General features: G+C 47.6%; 2 protein-coding genes across 2 annotated transcripts; one reads left to right on the top strand and one right to left on the bottom strand.

Moving 5' to 3' along the window:
- Positions 1 to 272: 272 nt before the first annotated feature.
- Positions 273 to 6,935, bottom strand: TSN (translin). Its single transcript, XM_066190252.1, has 6 exons — positions 6,829 to 6,935; positions 6,652 to 6,745; positions 3,803 to 3,899; positions 2,891 to 3,006; positions 2,190 to 2,269; positions 273 to 1,839 (listed from the first exon to the last, which is right to left on the bottom strand). Exons 1-6 carry the CDS (start codon positions 6,892 to 6,894, stop codon positions 1,603 to 1,605), a joined length of 690 nt encoding a protein of 229 aa, XP_066046349.1. The 5' UTR covers positions 6,895 to 6,935; the 3' UTR covers positions 273 to 1,602.
- A 331-nt stretch (positions 6,936 to 7,266) lies between these two features.
- NIFK (nucleolar protein interacting with the FHA domain of MKI67) lies at positions 7,267 to 11,864 on the top strand. Its single transcript, XM_066190251.1, is given in 7 exon segments — positions 7,267 to 7,445; positions 7,529 to 7,654; positions 8,351 to 8,459; positions 9,129 to 9,340; positions 10,008 to 10,088; positions 11,292 to 11,436; positions 11,439 to 11,864. Coding segments are annotated over 7 exon segments (885 nt in total). The 5' UTR covers positions 7,267 to 7,286; the 3' UTR covers positions 11,492 to 11,864.
- Positions 11,865 to 18,597: the final 6,733 nt, after the last annotated feature.

Below are 18,597 nucleotides of genomic sequence, written 5' to 3'. Positions count from 1 at the left end.
GGATTGGTAAGGATAAACTCCATAGCTCTCCTATTTTACTTGGTGAAATCGCTTGAAATTAAAAAAAAATATTTTAAAAAACCCAATGAAATCTGTTTGCAGCTTGACTTTGCACTTGGCAGTGTTTAGAAGTGCGCCACTGAACAACTACAGCCAAGGGGAGGAACTCCATTATTGTCCAAGGACAGCTGAAGGTTGAACTGAAATGTTGGTGTTCCAAAACAGGCTCCCAGCAAGGGAAGCAAATAACAGCAGATGATCAGACAACAGGCAGAGGTACCAAGTGGCTTTTATTGGCCAAAAAACCAAGAAACCATTTTTTTTCCAATAAACAAAACAACCCCCTAAGAAACCGAAACACTAACAAACCCCACAGAAACTTCACCGTTCCCATTTATCCTCTGAAGTATTCCTTGTCCTCCTAAATTAGCTGTTCTCCATAACCCTCCTGCATCACCAAAAGCAGGAGAATGGCAAAACTCAAAGTCATTTAGGACAAGAGAACAAGCACATGGGGAGGCATGAGTCTGTCCACTTAGAGACATGAAAGAGGCTGTTGGTGTTTGCAAACATCTTACATACTTACCTGAAAGCAGTAACTTCCCCATTTCTGGAAATACAAACATTTTACTACACAAACTATAGTTTTGTGGTGTTTTGGTTCTTTTTAATCCCAGGACACAGGTACAGTTGTGGCCTGTACAGGTTGTCACAACTCAGACACCACCTGCAGTTTATCAGTTTACATTTCTCCATTCAGAAAAGTTAGAGAAGTTAAAAAAAACCATAAAAATTGGTTACACTGAGTTCTCAAGGCAAATTATCATTTAAAACTCTGCATTTACTCATGCCAGTAAAACAAATACCACACAGAGAAAGCAGGTGTCTAAGAAAACCCTGCTCTCCCTGGTAACTGAAATCTTGGTGGAAAATAAAAAAAAATGAGAGAGAGAGAGAGAGAGAGAGAAAGAGAGAGAGAGAGAGATGCTGGGGTGCAAGACACTAGTTCCAATAGAAGAATTCTCAGGAGTATTTTCACTAATTTCTTAATTACAGGGGGTACATTAACAGAAACCATTAAAAAAGAGATCTGGTTCATAAACAGTTATGCAAATCTGTTCAACTTACATAGGTGAAAATTTAAGAAACAAAAAGGGAAAAAAAAAAGTGTCGTAAAAATAAGTTGGTATTTACACACTGTGTTTCTTAAAAGATCCCATGTGTCTGCACTGAGCTGTGTGCTGTGCACACACTTCTGAGGGTGTGTGAGCAGAGACAGCCACAGCACTTCTCTGACAGAGCAGGAAAGCAACACTACAGAACTAATGGGAATCTCAGCTCATGGAAGTTACTACTATTGCTGCTGTGCAGAGAACGGCACCGTATGTTTGACAGCGGAATTCCACTGCAAACAGAGTCTACTGTCCTAATCTAGACATGATTTTACAAAACATCTAACACCTGTACTACACCTTTTGTAAGAAAATAGAGAGCAGCTTTGAGCTGCAGTTCTTCTAAACTACTGTAGGAAGGCTTCTCTAGGTACTTCCTAAATTGGCAACCATCTGAGGTAAACGATGATGCTGTTCAAACGAGCATCCTTCACTTCTCCCCGCCTGCACCAACTGTTGCCTCCTTATTGAGTCCTCTGATGGACAAGTCGTAAACCACCTCCTCGATTTTCTTGACATCGTATTTCAGGCCATCGTAGCGTTTCCTCAGGGAGTCGTTCTTCAGGTTGAGGAGGCGGAAGCCGGAATCCAGCTCATTGATAAAGGTTGAGATGCGGAGAGGGCGAGAATAGTCCCCAGCTGTGACACTGTTCACTGCCAGCCTGGCCTGCCAGAGGAGACACCAGAGAATGTCAGCATAGCACTCACCCACATCACATCACTTCACAGTCCCCATCAGTTACAATGCCAAGTGAAGCACTTACGTTCCAGGCAGTCAGATTACTTGTACTAAGATCTACCTTACTGCCGACCATAGCTCTGGATTTTCAATCAAATGACTACTTTGAATCTTATAAGTATCACTGAGGAACATGCAGAGAAGCATCTTGCTACAAGTTCAGATCAAGGTGGTGTGTATCATAACCTCCAGGAACAACTTGGGAAAGCTAAAAAATGCATTACTTCTGTTTTCAAGGTCAGTTTCAAACCAAATACATGCATGAATATCTTTCTTACCAGCTCACTGGCCAGAGTTAATACACCAGAAAGATAATCTTCAATGTCCAGGTGAAAGCCCCGTTCTCGATCAGCTTCAACTGAGACAAAAACAAAGCAGGGATGAGGTGGTGCTGAGCATGAGCAAACCCAGCCACCTTAAATTGCATCTGTTTACTGGTGCTAATTTGAAATATCAAATTTATGAAATATTATTACAAACTAAAAGTCAGCCTTTTCCTGTATGTGATGATGTAATTAAAGCCTCTCAGTTCTTGATTCAGCATCTTGTACATTCAACAGGATAACTGGATTTACAGCTATATACAGGATCCGTTTTTCTTACTTTTTTCCAAATCTTTTGCTCTGTGAAGATACAATTCTTTTATGGCAAATAATTTAATCTCTTTTACACACTTTTTAAATACCAAAAGCAAGAAATTAAAGAAACAAGCTCTCATCTTTGTGCTTTTTTTTTGGTGCATTTACACACTTTGAATGAATGACCTTCATTAATGAAGAACTTATTAATGAATAAATACTTCTGTCAACACTAGGTTTGCCATTTCCATCTTCTGAGAATTTGTTGTTTATATAAGGAAATCAAATACCAGGAACTGATTTCTCAGGAAGAAATGAAGTTCTGCCATTTCCCTGTACCTCTGGGACCTACAGTGTCTAAAGTCACAAGCTTTTTCTCTTCAGTTACAATATTAACTTACTCCCAAGTATTTCTGCAACAGCTTCTCGGGTCACTAATGTTTCTGACTCCAGGTAGACTACGAATGCTGCCAGGAACACCAGCCGCTGCAGCACAAACCTCCAGTGCTCATGAAACCTGCAGAAGAAACACCAGGTCAAGGTATCAATAATTAATGTTTATCACTGGAGCGTTAGGCAAGAACCACACATTACGTGTGTGTTGTATTTCTGCCTTAACACATGCACTTTGCAGTATTCTTGGTTTATCAAAATGACACCAGCTAAGAGACATCTCCGTGGTACTCCAGAACTCCACACCCAGGCTCCCACACTGGACACTGACATTGCTTGCCCCTCCCACACTTTTCCAGGCTGTGCTGCCCGCAGACAGCCAGGGCTTTCCCTCCCACTCTCCCTCAGCAGATCTGAGCTGACAAGATTCTTGTTCTTTGAAATGTTCTTGCCAGGCACTGTCCCCTTCTGGCAGCAACAGAACACAAAGGTGACAACTTCATTTAGTGTCTGCAAAACCAAACAGCCATTTCATGACAGATTTAGAGCTCTGCTTCCAGAAATGCCCCAAACCAAACAACTAAACTGAAATTAATGGAGCAGCAAATGCCCTGCTCCCAGATACAAGGGCAGCTCCAGCAGAACACCAACTTCTTAACATTCCCTTTTCCTTTTTTCAGAAAGTTTCTAGAGAAATAATTCTATACTGAGTATTTTTTGTGAAAAATTATAGTGTTTGGGAAAAGGCATTTTTTATCTGTGTTGATAAAAACCTCACATTTTTCTACCATGATTCACTTTTCAAAGAGAAAGAAGCATTCAGCCCATAAATCTTCACATCATTATTCCAAAGCAATGATGCCAAATGCCCAAGCAATTCCCATATATATCTGTGTCTGGCTGTGTATGATCCTGCACACCTGTAATACTGATCAGCAGGAAACTTGGCTTTCAGAGACTCCATCTGTGTCCTCACTGTACCAAAGTGCTCACGAGCCTTCTGACACTTCTTTGGAACTGAAAAAGAAACAGCACAGCATTCAGGGAATGAATACACTCAGGAAATGGATATTTGACAGGCAACAGAAGTTTGTAAACAGAGTTTCCAGTGTAGACACCGCTGTTTACAATTCTGTCTTGTCTGAGATAGGCTACTGACACTCGGAATCAATCTGAGAAGTATTCCTGGTGATACCATGAGCCACAAAGGTAAAGCAGAAAGACTCTGGAATTCCAGGCTGTCTGATCTGCTCTGGGCCTTTGAACTTGAGCCAAGATGTCCCAGCAACAGCCAGATCCCAAGCAATGGAACAGCACTGCACACAGTAGCTGACCCCAAAGGAAGCACACACTCACCAGGCACTGCTGCCAGACAACTCTCACAGTCAAAGGAAAAGCAACTTTTCTTTCTCCATATTAAAATATTGTCCTATTTTTTTTTCTAATCCATCAGAATTTGGTTACATGAGGTGCAACATCCCTTCAGGAAACTGCATTTCCTGCTTTTTACGATGTATTTGAAGATTCTGGGTTCCAGCCTGTCCAGCGTGCGTTACAGCTCTGCAGAGGAACGATCTCCTCTTTCCGCAGCAGCCACTGCCACCTCCCGTCTGCCGACGGAGTTACAGCCCCGCCGCGCCTGCAGCTCCCGCGACCGACCCAAGGGCTCCAACCACAACCTCCCTGCAGCCCTCCCTCCCACACATCCCGGTCACCGGCCAAAAAACGCCGAAGATCAACCCGACAGCCCCTCCTGCATCCTCACGTACAGAAGCCAGGATTATTCACGGAAGCTAAATGTGAAAGCTGTGATGGTTTTTACCAAACAACACCTACTAGGAGTCATGTAAGTGTGATAAAACTTTGGTTAAAAACACATAATTTCTGCTTAAAAAAAAAAAAAGAAAGGGAGGGAGAATGACATGCAAAAAAATCAAAACTTCAGGAGGCAGAACATGGGAGTGCTCCATGTGGCAGCCAGGATGAAAGAACTGTGTGAAGCTCACTGAGAGCTACAGGGTTGCCTCAGCTGTGTGAGCATCACGCGGCTGGGGGAACAGAGTAAGGAACACATTCACATTTGGATTGTGACAAAAATAAACAATCCTTACTGCAAAGGCTCAGACAATGTCCAGTGACACACACACAACCCCCAACTAGCCGTGCACCTCCTCAGGTGTCACCCTGACTGCTACCAGACAACAGCAGCATGCAGCACACACTGCCCTGCCCGGCCTGTGCAAGGTGACATTTCAAAAGCCACTGGTTGTTCAGGAAGCTGTCCTCCATCAAACTCCCAACTATCCCATGGTTTTACTAACAGAGCTGAATTCGATGACAAATTCACAGGTCTGTTACCATGAGTTAACTCTTGATCTATTAAGCATGAACTCATTATTTCTGCAAAAATTGTAAGATGAGGCTTTGGATTTTTTGTCTGATTGATTTCTTGTTTGTTTGTGTTTTTTTGGTTTGGGTGTTGGTTTTTGTTGTTGTTTTGCATTTTTTAGTTGGTTTTGTTGGGGTTTTTTTCTTTAACTATTCCAAATCTCTCCTCAGACTCAAGTTCCAGGACAAGCTCTCTCTAGGAGTTAAAAATCAAGTGAGAATACACTGAATTGAACATGTAGATGTTCTACAACTAAATGCTAGAAAATGACTCTGAAGTTGTTACCCACACAATGACCATGGATTTTCCCATGTTAGAGAACTGAGCATCTGCTTGTGCAAATAACCACTCAGCAGCTCTGATTTCCAGCCCTGCTGGGTTTCCCAGCAGGTGGAACTTGCAGTTGCCTGCACAGGTCAAACCTGAGGTGCTGCTCACTGCTGAACACAGACCCGCTCCGAGGCCAGGGGAACCCCAGTGTGCTGGAGAACCTCACCAGGCTGAAAACAACCAGTCAGCTCTGTAAGGGAGTAAAACAGCACCTGGGGAGACTGGTTCTCTTTCCCTCCATAGGGTGGCTTGCACAAATTCCTCTCAAGAGTTTCCAGTGAAGTCAGAATGGTTGTTCCTTCTCACAAAGTATTAATTGACTGGAAAAACACACAGCTCTTAAGGGACATAGTTAAGTTTATCCCAGTAGTTTCACCAGTAAGCTGAGAAATGAGGGGGCAGAAAGAGCAGATTTGACTCCTGGGCCTGCAGAGCTGCTCTCATGGCCTGGAGGAAATGGGCCAGAAACATTCTGTCCAACACCTCCTCGGCCAGGATCCAGGCTGACAACAACCCAAACCTCCCTCCCAAGCTGCAGAACTATTCCTGCTGTCACTCAGACATCAAGGGCAGGTTCTGCTGTTTCAGACTTTGCAGATTCATTTTACATTTTGCTGCGTTAAGCAGGTTTTATACACACACAGAGAATTTGTACGAACAAGCTTAAGTGCGTTCCCCACAATCCCAGTCCATCCTGAATACCCCCTCAGCGCTCAGGACCACAGCTTTTTGGGGTGTGGGGTCAAGAGATGGGACAGGGACCCTGATAGAAAGGCCCAGCAAGTGAACATCTGGAAAAGAACACACTGCTCTGCACCGAGACAGAAAAGCAGCACGCTAGGGAGAGGAGAAAGGGACAGAACGCTGTTCCACAGTGCTGAACGGCAGCTTTATTACTTGTCTGGCTTGAAACCTCCCAGCTGCGCCCTCCTCTTCCCAGCAACCTCCGGGAAACCCGGAGGCTGAAGGCCCCGGGAGAGGCTGGAACCTGGAAAAGGTGCCCGGTCCAGGGCACCCGCGTGCCCCGAGGGGCGGCGGCGCGGGACTCACTGTGCTGGAAGCCGGGCCCCTGGTGCACGCCCTGCAGCAGCGTCAGGATCTCCCGCGCCGTCTGCTCCAGCGCCTGCACCTCCTTCCGGATCTCCTGCGGGCACAGCGCGCCGTCAGCCGCGGCACCGCCCCGTCCCGTCCCGTCCCCTCCCGTGCCCGTCCCGCCCGCCCCGGCACCTCTCGGATGTCCTGGTCCTGGCCGAGCGCTCCCTGCAGCGCCGCGAACATCTCGCTCACCGACATGGTGCCGCCGCCTCCCGCCCCCGGGCCTTCCGCGCCGCCGGCGCCAGGCTGCCGCAGCAGCGCCTGACCGCGCCGCGCCGGGCTGCCCGCGCTCCGCCTGAGCGGCCGGAGCAGGCAGGAGTGGCGGGAAGGGCGGCTGGGAGGGTGCCCAGAGAGTGCCGATCGCCCGGGGTGCGGCGGGCGGTCTCTCCCGGGGCGGGAGTTTGTCGCCCCGGCGGTGTCCGTGTCTCGGGCCGCCCGCCCGGCGCGGTGGGGCCGGGCCCGGTGGGGCCGCGCGAGGGCCCGTCCGCCCGTTGCTGGGAGACGGCGTCTGGCCGCGCGGCGCCGCCGCGAGCGCAGTGACGCGTTTCCGGCGGCCGCGCGGAGGCGGCATGGCGGCGGCGGAGGCGGCCATGGCGGCCGAGGCGCCCGCGTCTGCTGCGGCCGTGGCGGCGGAGGCGCCCGCGTCTGCTGCGGCCGTGAGGGCGGCGCCGCTCCTGGCGCTGGAGCCGCGCCTGCAGCGCCAGTTCCAGCAGAAGGTGCAGCGGGCCCGCACCAAGCGGACGGCCCAGGTGAGCGGGGCGGCCCCGCGGGACGGGGGGGGGGGGCCCGGCGAGTCCCGGCCCGGGCTGAGGCGGTCTGTGTGTGCCCGCAGGAGGAGCTGACGCCGGGCGTGGTGTTCGTGGGGCATCTCCCGCGGGGCCTCTGCGAGCCGCAGCTCCGCGAGTACTTCGGGCAGTTCGGGACGGTGACGCGGCTGCGGCTCTCCAGGAGTAAGAAGGTGAGGAGCGGCCGCGGGCCGGGCAGGGCCGCGGTGTGGCCGAGCGCCCGCAGGCGGTGCCCGGGGCCGGGCCGGGCCGGGCCGGGCGGTCTCCGTGGCCGCTGGGGCTCCCCCCGGCCCCGCAAGGCCCACCCTGGGAACGCGCAGCGGCCGCAGCGCCCTGAGGGCCGGCGGAGCCCCACGTGGGGCGCGGCGGGGCCGTGCCCGGGGCTGTCTCCGACTGCGGGGCGGCCGGGCCACGGCTCTTGTGGTCCTTTTTTTCCTAAGTAAATTTGCTGCCGTGGGAAGTGCCGGAGTGCACCAGTTCAAGGTACACCTGAAGTGCCACCAGCCTGTTTTAACTTAATTGTTCTTTCGTGTTGAGTAAATCTAATTTCTTCTCATTTGTGGGTTTGCTGTCACATTACAAGACTGTTGTATAAATATGGAACAACAGGGCAGCAGCAATGCAGGGCAGCTTTGGTTTTTTTAGCAAGTAGATGCATCTGAGCAGTTTGTTTTGTGTGCAAATATATATTTTACAAATAATGTACCAATTTAGGACTAAATCTCATGTTTTTCACAATTTCAATGAACTTAGTGAAATCAGTTATGGTTGGCTGAGAATGGGCTATGACTTTGGATGAATAAAATAATTTTAATAGAACCCTTCAGGTACCAAAGCATTGTTTCATGTTTCTCTCTTGTCACTCACAGACTGGAGGCAGCAAAGGCTATGCATTTATGGAGTTTGAGTCTGATGATGTGGCCAAGATTGTTGCAGACACAATGAACAACTATCTGTTTTCTGAGAGACTGCTGAAGTGTAAGTATGAGCTGCAGTGTAAGTCCTCTAGCATGAAAGGGAAACTGGTAGTTATTTCAGTTATCCTGACTGACTGTGCATAGAATCTTAGGGTTTTGTTAGTGAAGTTTTATCCAAAAATATTTTCTGTGGGGATGAGCTTTTCATCATGTGTAAAGAACATGCTCAGCAGGCTTTTGGTCAGTCGTGCTGTTTTTTTTCCTCTGGACTGGTACTGCTCTCAGTGATTGTGTAAAATCTGAGGGTAAGGTTGGGTTTGCTGTAGAGATAGTTCCTTTCACATGGGAACTCCTTGGCTTTTGTAACTGCTGCAGTTGTTGTCTGTAAGGCTTGACATAAGGGGGCTTTTTTGAGTAAAAGACTGATGAAATCACTGAATTTCTCAGTCACTGTAAAAGTAAAACTTTGTAAAGGATTATGAGTTACGTGCTGTTGAAAAACAATTTTGTCTGATCTTTCTGGATGAAACAGTTAAAGTGTTCCATCCATCCATCCATCCATCCATCCATCTATCCATCCATTTCTCTTACTGTCTGAGGACCCAGTGACCTTTCCTGTGTTCCCCAGTCGCTGCCCCAGCGCGGTGTTGTAGCCGTGAGCTGCGCTGTGTGGGTGCCCTTGGCAGGCAGGGGGGCTGTGCTGTCACCCCGTGCCCTGTGCTTGGTGCAGGTCAGTTCCTGCCTCCTGAGAAGGTCCATGAGAACCTCTTCAAGGACTGTGAGAGGATCTTCCGGAAGCCGTCGCAGCCGGCGGTGCGGCGCTACAACAGGGTCCGCTCCCTGCTGGAGAAGGCGCGGATGACCAAGCGCCTGCTGCGGAAGGAGAGGCTGCTGCGGAAGAAGCTGGCTGAAAAGGGGCTCCAGTATGACTTCCCGGGATTTGTAAGTCTGCCATTGTTTCCATCAGTGTGTTAAGCAAGATGTGTTTGTAGGGTTGTGCTGAATGCATGGAAGTGGTGTTTTGTGTGGGACTGGCAGAGGAGCTGGAGCCCCAGGGAGGCTCACGTGTGTTAGGAGCTGTATAGAAGCTCGAGGAATTCAGTGTGGTGCTGTTTCTGGGCTGCACTCTGTGTGCCTGTGTGTTTGCTTGTAGAGAAGTGAACAGGTAACAGGTTCCTTTTCTTGTGTTGGTACAAGCAGTTGGATATTCTGTGGTTTAATACTGGAGTGCAGATCACCAGAGAGCAGAGGGGCTTTGCTGAGCCCTGTGGGAGGGTGGGGGTTTGAAGGTGAGTCCCGAGACCATGACTTGCATCCACAGCCACTGCATGTTCTTCCTCTGCAGAGTGCTTGGGTCAAGTACTTGACTTGTAAGCAATTAATGCTGTTAAACAGGGAACGTTTTAAACTGCACAGGAGCACCTTTTCTTGTGTTGCTTTGGGTGTTCTTGTTCAAACCAGATCACCTTTGTCAGTCGATTTATTATTTTACACATATTTGCTGTAGCAAAAATTTTGTAGATAAGAAACAAAGAAATCTCTGAACAGTTAAGTGGCTGCATCTTCACACAAGTGTGTAGTGATCCACCTGATCTGTCTTTCTTCTTAGGCTGCACAGCCACTTTCCAAAAAGAGAAAAAAAGTTAAAACATCCAAGAAATCAAAACTGAACGTTTCTTTGAGCAGCCAGGTAAGATGGACCAGTCCAGTACCACGTTCATACTGGGGTGGGTGTTTGAAGTCTTCACATGGCACCTTTATACTGATTTCAACACACAAAAACCTTGACACTGTCCGCTTGAGAGATGTTTGTGCCAGAAGTAGCCACTTTGAGATGCATTGACACTCTTGATCGGGGGAGGGTGATTGAATCCTCGTGGTTCCCTCTCATGTGAGAGTATTCAGCAGCAAAGGCTTCTGCTCAGCACGCTGTACCCATCAGTGCCTGTCCCTCACTGTGTCTGCTGTCAGCCTCCGCTGGTCAGCACTCACTAGAGGCTGTGGTAGTGCAGGTGCTGGGGCCAGGCACCTGTACACCCCCTGCACCCTGCTTTACACTGGGATGACACGATCTCCTTGATGGAATCCTTCTGTTGGACCATGTTTCAATGCCAGCCTGTTCTGATAAAAAGGGAGTTGAAGTGTTCATACAGTCTAGTGCTGTCTGTCCCCATTTCCATACTGTACTGTTCCTCCTACCACATGCTCTCCAGGCATGGCATTTGGTGTTTTGGAAACAAATGCCAGGTAAAGTAGCAGTAGGATGAAAGGGAAGTTCATGTCATCAGGACTGAGATTTGGGATATTGACGGTCTAAACAATCTGTAAGGCATTAACATTTCTGTTCTGTTTCATCATTGTTGTGAGTTGGGGGGTGTATGCGTTTGGGGATTTTTATTATTACTGGGTTTACTTGTGATTGGGGCAGGGCTGGTTGTGAGGAGGACAGGATAACTAATACATTCTGTCAACTGAGTTCTGAGGGCTTCTGAGGTAACAAAGCTGGGATGTCTCAGCTCTGCTGTCAACTTCAATGTGGCATTTCTGTATGCCAGTCTCAAATATACTCCTTCACCCCCCACCCTGTTGCCCTGATTCTCTTCCACTTGACTTTCATGATGCTTGGAGTCAGGAAATACAAAGTTTAGAAAGCAAATGTGCATAACAACACGATAGAAAATGTGAATTAATTTCCATTTGCCTTTCACATACACTTCTTTGAAGGTGACACTTCTGTCCAAAGAAATAATGTCTACAAAAGTAGCTAGTTACAAAACAAAAACAGTTTTCTGAAGGAGAGCTGGGCTGAGGTGTGTTGTGGTACCACAGGGGCAGTGACACCTATTTCTGGCAGATGGCTTTGCAGTGAATGCTGTTTTTCTGATCTCTTCAGGATCCTACTCCAGTCTGTACTCCAGCAGTGCTTGAGCGCCGGAAAGCTGCTCAGATGGATGATGACACAGAGGACAATGAAATAACTCTCAGGCTTCCTTCTGCCAGTGTTAAGAACGCCGTGCAGAGACCAAAGAAGCAGCCAAGGCAAAGACCAAGCCTGAAGAAACAGAAACAGACATAAAATTTTTGTGGCTGTAGCCATATTTTTCTCAAAAACTTGAGGTGGAGTTTCTACTGTGTCTGTTGCCCTGGCTTGGTTCATCCTGCCTAGACTGTTTCAGTTTTTCGTAGGCAAGGACTGTTCACAAGTCCTGTCCCTCTGGTCTAGCCATCAAGGGACCTATGGTCTTCTCTGCCTGTGAAGATATTCTTGACTTTGTCTCACAAGTGCCCGTGCTGTGACACAGCTACAGTAGTCCAAAATCTTCAGTTAATTTTGTAACTCATGTCTAGCGCTCACTGTTTGGAAAGAAAATGTGAGCCTGTCCATTCAGAGCTTGCTAATGCAAGCAACTGTATCCTAAATTTATAATTAATGACAGGTTATTAAAAAATACCATTTTTCAACTTTCTTGGCTCTTGGTGATGGTTCTTGTGTTTAACTGAATGTCTGTGTTTTGTGTAAGTTCTCATATATTTGCATTGATTGTGGCTCTCGAGAAGATGCTCCAATAATCAGAGCAGTCTTGAGTTCTGCTGGCAGTTCTGTTGTCCTTTGTCACTGCATTTTACTTTCACTGCTTGCATGAAACAAGGGTATCTTCTGCTCCAGGGGGTGATAAGCACATTGAAATATTGTAGTAACCAGGAGTGCAAAGGCAGGGTTTTGTCAGCAGTAGTATGAGTTCAGAGAATTAAGTGTAGCCTTTTGTAATGCATTGAGATTCATTCTTGTTCCAATTAGCTTGTCATTGCAGATGGCAGGCATCCAGTCCTTGAACAGGCAGTTTGACTGCGTAGCCAGAATTTGGATTTTAATGCAAGTCTGAGTTCTGTGGAAATCCCAGTTTGGGTTCTGTGCACATACTTAGCCTTCATCTTTTGTTGTCTTAAATACTCTAATGCTGTTGGCTGCTGGTCCGGCTTGGCAGAAAATTTTAGAGGAAAGCCCAGGTGATAATAACTGGCTCGCTAGGTGCCTGGCACTAATTCCTTGGCTATTTTAAGAGTTGAAGTCCTGGCGGAGAAAAATTAATCTAAACTATTGGTCTTGCTGATTCTGAGCTATCTGACCTGATCACTGGAATGATCGTAGGGTCATAATCACATTGCCTAGGTGACTCAAATTAGATCATTCTTTGTTGAGGAAGCCACTTGGATGAGTTCATCTTCATAAATGCTTGTCACCCTGGGCAGGCCAGGGGAATCTCTTCACCAACCCACTGGTCACGGACAGTCTGTGCCTTTTACTGGACATGCTGCTCTGTACATCTGCAGGCTTTCTTCCCTGTGTGTTGTTTGATGAGAAACAGGCAGTGCTTGCACCCCAAACCCGTGGGAAATACATGCTCAGTTGAGGTTTGAGATACTCATGACCACAAGTGTTGGCAGAAATTGCTTATCTGTTCATATCTGATGTGCAGCTCTTGAACAACTACCTTGACATCATACCGCAGAGAGCAGCAGAAAAGAAGCAAAATGCACATGCCCAAAATAGACAGTTTTCTTTTGAAGTCCATGTTCCTGACTTTGTGTTGGGCACATAAAGATGGCTGTTGGGTCAGGATGAACTAGAAATGTGGCTGCATTTCTCCTGGTGGGAGCTGAATCTCCTGACACCGGGGGGCAGCACGACTCAGCTGTGTGGCCGTGCCGCACCACAAGAGTTCCTGGGAAACGACGCCTTGTGAGAAAAGTGTTTGGGAGGAAAGCGTCTCTCCAGGCAGTGAGGAGTTGAGTGGCTGCGCCGGTGTGACTCACGCGTCTCTAACACGGCTTGAGAACACCTGAGAAACCTGATGCTGATCTTAGCCAAAAATGCCCATTTCTGTGGTGCTGCCACAAGTGCTCCTTCCTAAGCTGCCGAGTTAAAGCTGCTCTTCAGAAAACTTAATCTATCCAAAGTAACTTCTCTGGCGTAGCTCTACCTTCCCCAAAGCCTGAGCATCTCCATTCCTGTGCTTCCCATTCCAATGCCTTGGCCTGCATTTTGAACCTGGAGTTGCTTACTTGCCACTCTGCTTCTGTTGCTGTGCTCCTCTCTGTGCCCAGTGTTCTGCCCCTGCCTGTGTCCACTTGCTGCTTTCTTCTGTGTTTGACTCGATGGCTTCTCATGCTGCTCGCAATGCTGGGGCCATTCTGTCTGGCTGCATGAGCTCCTGCATGTCCCCTGCATGAGGCACTTTGGCTTCTGGAGGTCTCTTGGAAAGATTTGTGTCCTTAAGGTAAACCCCTGGCTGCTGCTGGCTTTCCAGAGTCACACAGCCGTGTGAGCCTTGATGGGAAGACGTTCAAGAAAAGTGCTTACAATAAGAGTTGCTTCCTGCTATAATTTTCCTTTCCCTTCCTTTTGTTTGTTCATCTTCCTCCAATTGAGATCAGCTTAGATGGCAACTCTGAAAAGCAAGGAAGCAAAATTCTGTGTTGTTTGAGGAAAGCACAACAATACCCAGGCTACAGCAGGGAACTCTCGGCAGAAGGGCAGCTTTTCTTGGTGATAGTTTCTGTTTTTAGGCTGCCTGTGTTATTAATATACTGCTGTCCAGGGAGATGTACGTAAGCAGAAATTCAGACACCTGATACTTGCCACACATAGTTTCCATAGCAAGTGGACAGATGTGCTGTGTCATGAGTTATGCCCCAGTCCCTGCACTGATTTTTATTTCTCATTCTCCAGTAATTTGTTCGTCTTGCACAAACACAAACCTCCTGGCCACTGATTTTAGGGCAGACTCCAAGTTGTTTTTACTGGGATGCTAGGAGTGTTGGGGCTGTGGTTTCAAGGCATGACTTGCAAGTGCTCTGCCTTTCAGTTATGAATGATGTTGTGGAGCTGTTCTGCTGAACACTCACAAACGTATTACTGTTTTCAAGCTTGACAAACTTAGGTGCTAGCCAAGCCTGCTAATTTACACTCATTCATTACAATTTCTCTGTTTTGCAGGAGGGAGCAGGGTTTAAGAGCATTCACCATTTCCTGGCACATGAAATACTGGAAGTAAAAGAAGAATGGGGGGTAGGGAGGGTGGGGGAGAAAAGCAGAATTTGCTGCAAGATAAAACAGGAGAAAGGAGTGATGAAGCCAGTGCTCACCTCTCAAGACAAAGATACTGGTGAATGTGGCAGGGTTAGACTGCTCAAAATTAAAGATGCAGTTTTATATTTTCCTACTTGTTTTGCCTGTTGGATGTGCTGTGCAATGCCCAGGCTGCACAGAGCATAAGGAGTGTGCTGCCATCACGGCCCAAATGCTGGTGCTTGCTCATGAGCCAGGTGAAGGAGGAGAGCAGGCTGGGCAAGTGACGCTTGCTCCTGCCAGTACCAAGCCTGTTTGCTTGCATACCTGGCTTTGGAAATGGCTGCAGCTCCAGGGAGCAAGGCTAAAACCTGTCTGCAAATGGCTCATGGTGCAAGGGATGGCTCTGAGGGGTGACATGCTCTCCTCTCCAACTAACCAGTGAGGAAGAGGGGAGCTCCAGCAAATACCCCTCTCCCCGCTTTCCCTTCAGAGTGCTGGGGCATTTGGCTCTCACTTTGCAGTGTGATGCAGCTAGCTGGGGTGGGCTGTGCTATGTGAGGAGCTGTGCACATCCCTGCCCTGGGCAGGGTGCTGCAGGTGAAAGCTGGGCAAGCAGGTAACAGGAGTACAGTGAAAGTGATCTGCATTACGTGTTTTCCAGGAATATCCACAAATCCTCTTGGACCAGACTCCTCCGTTGTCCAAGATGCTGTTCAAACACATGCTTTTTTTCCTGAGTTTTCCATCTAAACCCCAGATTCTTGAAATGTCTAACTCTAGGCAGCAATAATCTGCACTTCTTAGCCAGAGATGTGCTGGGGACCACTCCAGGGTGCTGCTGGGATGGTGGGGAGGCCATTCTGTGTGTCAGGCTGCTGCTGGCACTGCTGATGCAGGCACATCCCTCCCTGCCTAAGAGCAGCAGCTGTCAGGGCAAGCTGAGGAAATGGTTAACTGTGTGAGTGAGAATTCCTAAAGTGAAACACTTTCTTCTATGCAGGGTGCAGCACGGCCTCTCATCACTTCTGACACCCAGCAATAATTAAACATATGGCACGAACAGAGATCTTGGCTGTCCTGGGAGGCTTGGAGTAGTTACACACCTGTGTGTCCATGGCCAGTAACCATGTGGTTTTCCTGTGCTGGGAAAGGAAAAGCTACAGAGAAGCTCTTCCACAAGTCTTGGCTCTGATCAGGAAAGAAAAGGCTGGTTTATGATAGTCCTCAAATGTGTTGTTGAAGAGAGGCAGAACTGCGAGGACTAACTGCAGAAGTTTGAGACAGTGAGGTGGGGTCTGCAGTGAGCCACAGGCACTGTGGCTGTCCGTTTGATAAATCATGTGGAGACTGGGGCTTGGCCTAGATTTGAAACTTGTTGTTTTAAAGAACAGGAAGGAAAGGAAGAAATCTCGTTTTGATGATAGTGATTTTGGAAAACCCTGTTCTTTTCTGTGTGTTTTTCCAGTGCTGACTGAGAGGAGCCTTGGTGAGCAGGTGCAGACGTGGAAATTGTGGAAATCAGGCTGCTTGCTCTGCAGTGAGGCACTGCTGCCAGTTTCCCACATAGGTTTGCACAAACTCCCAGTTTGCTTGTGTATTGTTTTTTTTTTAAAACAAGCAGGGAAGGAGTTACTTCTGCCATGGTGGCTTCCTAAGGCTGAGAACATTGCAGCATTTTGAGGGTGAAGGCGGGACTTGCCTCTGCTGTGCTTGCTCAGTTACTGTTTCTCACACAAGGCAGCCATGCAGTGGGGAGTGAGCAGCGTCTCTACCAGCTGTGCAGCAGCAACAGCAGCAGCAAAGCTGCTTTGTCACCTGCAGTATTTTTATTTCTGTTGATGTGAGAGCTGGAAGGGCTCTGGTGTGATTTTCTAGTACTGGGGTACATTTGCAGGTCTGTCTGCTAGAAGAGGGCTGGATTCATCTGCCCAGAAGTGAGGAAATATAAGACCAATCTATAAAGTTTTCCTTCAGCGATCTCACACAAAGACATGCTGTTTGTGGTTTATTAACAGGGCAATGCTTAACGTGTGTTCTACTGGATTGTATCCTTAAAAACTAATTCCAGGTTTGGACCTGCTGGAGCTTTGTGACTGGTCTGGCAAGGAGCTATGCAAGTGCGAAGGACTAGTTCCAGAGGCAGTATGGATCCTCCTAAGGCAAATGTGTCTGTTGGTGTAATGTCATTGCAGCCCCATCACATGAATCACAGCCTAAGTTTTTATCCTGGGAACAACTATCCTCATCTTTTTTCCCCCATCAGCTCATAATTTTACAGGATGAAATCCTGCCTGTTAATATATAGTACAGAATCAACCAGTTGGTAGTTAAGACGCATTTGGGGTCGGTGATTTGGACACTTGGGTTTGGGTGGGCTGCCAGTGTATATTTGCTGTGTTGTCATTCAATGTCAGCCCTCCCATTGCATTCTGTAAGAGCTTCTATTAATTTCAGTGGAAATCTGCATTTGGGGTGAAGGGTGACCTAATCTTTAAAAAGGATCTTAATCCACTTAGCCTCTATTGCAAAGCTCAGCATTTTTTCCTTGTCAGGAGCAGACTGCATTCCTAACCTTGATGTGTCACTTTCCAGTTGGCTTAATATTTGAGTGAGGATAAAAGGAAATGTTTTTCAAATATTGAAAGAACCCATGCTGGTAAGCTATGTGCACGTGCGATGTGGAAGTATATTAAAAAAAAAAAAAAAAGGAGATATGAGCATAATTGTGTTTGGATGGTGGAAAAAAGATAAAATAATATCAGCAGATGACTGCAGAGAACAAGCACAGGAAGAGGTAAATCCATTTGAAACAGTGTAAATGGGAAACAATGAGGGAAGTGGAAATGGGGATGAAATGCTGTTAAAAGTAAATTTAAGTGCAAGACAGAATAGAACTCTTGTAAGTTTGACCTGTAAATGTGTCTTCCCAGAGGCCTGAGGGCAGTCAGGAAGAATAGTCTCTGATGCAAATATAAGACCTGGTGCCCATGCCTTGGTAAGACCAGAGCTGATCTTCCAGGCTGCTGCATTAAATCTAGCATAGCTCAGAAAGCATGGGAAACTGTTGCCAGTAGCCTGTGTTGAGTTTTGGAGGGGTTCAGCTCAGGCTCTGGTCACAAAACAAAGGATGCCACAATTAACACTAATTGGTACCTTCCTTGATGTTTGGTCAGGGAGAATGAACCATTCCCTGCCTTCCTGGAGGCAGTCACTCCAGGTCAGGGGAAGAAGCCTGTGGGGATGTCGCATGGCTCACAGGACCTTCCTGCCAACGGGAAATCTCGAATCCAACCCAATTCACACTGCCTGAGGACTACCTGCTTTGTACAGGATGTTTCTCCTTGGGTGGCCAAATGTCTTCAAGGAGTGAACACACGCAGACGAGCCCGTGTGCACAGGATGGGCCTTGAAGCCATTTGCTCATTTCCCTTTAATCAAAACCGTCTGCTCTTGTGTTTTCTTTTCTGTTTGGTGACTGAAGCGAAGCTTCATGTGCCTTCACGTGGGAGTTAAGTGGGTCAGTGGGATGCTTTGTTCGTGGCAGCTCTCACGTGGAAAAAGTCCGATGCAAAACGCTGAAGCTTGGCAGAAAAGTGCCAATTAAAGATAGCGGTGCCGGAGCACATTGTGTGAGCTAAAAGTGCTCAAATCTGGGGCTGTGACAACTGTCATGTGCAAAGTAAAGAACGAGGAATTATTAAACTTCACGTTGATCTGAAGTACTTGTGCTTTTCCTGTCTCAAGTGTTGTTCTCATGAAGTATGGACGAGGAGTTTATTCCGTTTCCCAGGTAAGTGAGGGGTAGAAGAGGTGAGTCACAGGTGAGGGGACCTGTGCCAGAGTGGGATCAGCAGCACTCAGAAGTTGGGTACTTGGACTTCACCTCATGTTGGCCTATGGTATCTGTGCCAGCAGCAGTCCAGCCTTCTCCTCAGTACGGCACAAGGCTGTGCAGGTGTTGTGTGCAGGAGATGTGCCTCCCAGGAGATGGCAGAGGGAGATCCATTGCTACATTGAGTCAAGTGAAGTTGTCCTCCCCCTTAGTCATGCAAGTAGTCAAGTTGGGGCAGCATGTAAAGGAAATGTGGCTAAGTCTGCATAGCAGTGTGTTCAACTTTAGGAAAGC

This window comes from Chamaea fasciata, unplaced genomic scaffold (genome assembly GCF_029207755.1).
Source record: "Chamaea fasciata isolate MVZ Bird 193981 ecotype frontalis unplaced genomic scaffold, bChaFas1.0.hap1 SCAF_8, whole genome shotgun sequence".
Lineage (NCBI taxonomy): Eukaryota > Metazoa > Chordata > Aves > Passeriformes > Sylviidae > Chamaea > Chamaea fasciata.
Note: the sequence above shows the minus strand (reverse complement) of the source record. Positions and strands in the feature narration are given on the sequence as shown.

What these genes read in the sequence shown, in the direction of transcription:
- TSN (XM_066190252.1), bottom strand. Translation starts at nt 6,894, where the DNA reads ATGTCGGTGAGCGAGATGTTCGCGGCGCTGCAGGGAGCGCTCGGCCAG. An exon ending in TGTTGCAGAAATACTTGGGA is followed by an intron (nt 2,270 to 2,890) that starts GTAAGTTAATAT and finishes TTTTTGTCTCAG; the next exon opens with TTGAAGCTGATCGAGAACGG. An exon ending in TAACTCTGGCCAGTGAGCTG is followed by an intron (nt 1,840 to 2,189) that starts GTAAGAAAGATA and finishes CTCCTCTGGCAG; the next exon opens with GCCAGGCTGGCAGTGAACAG.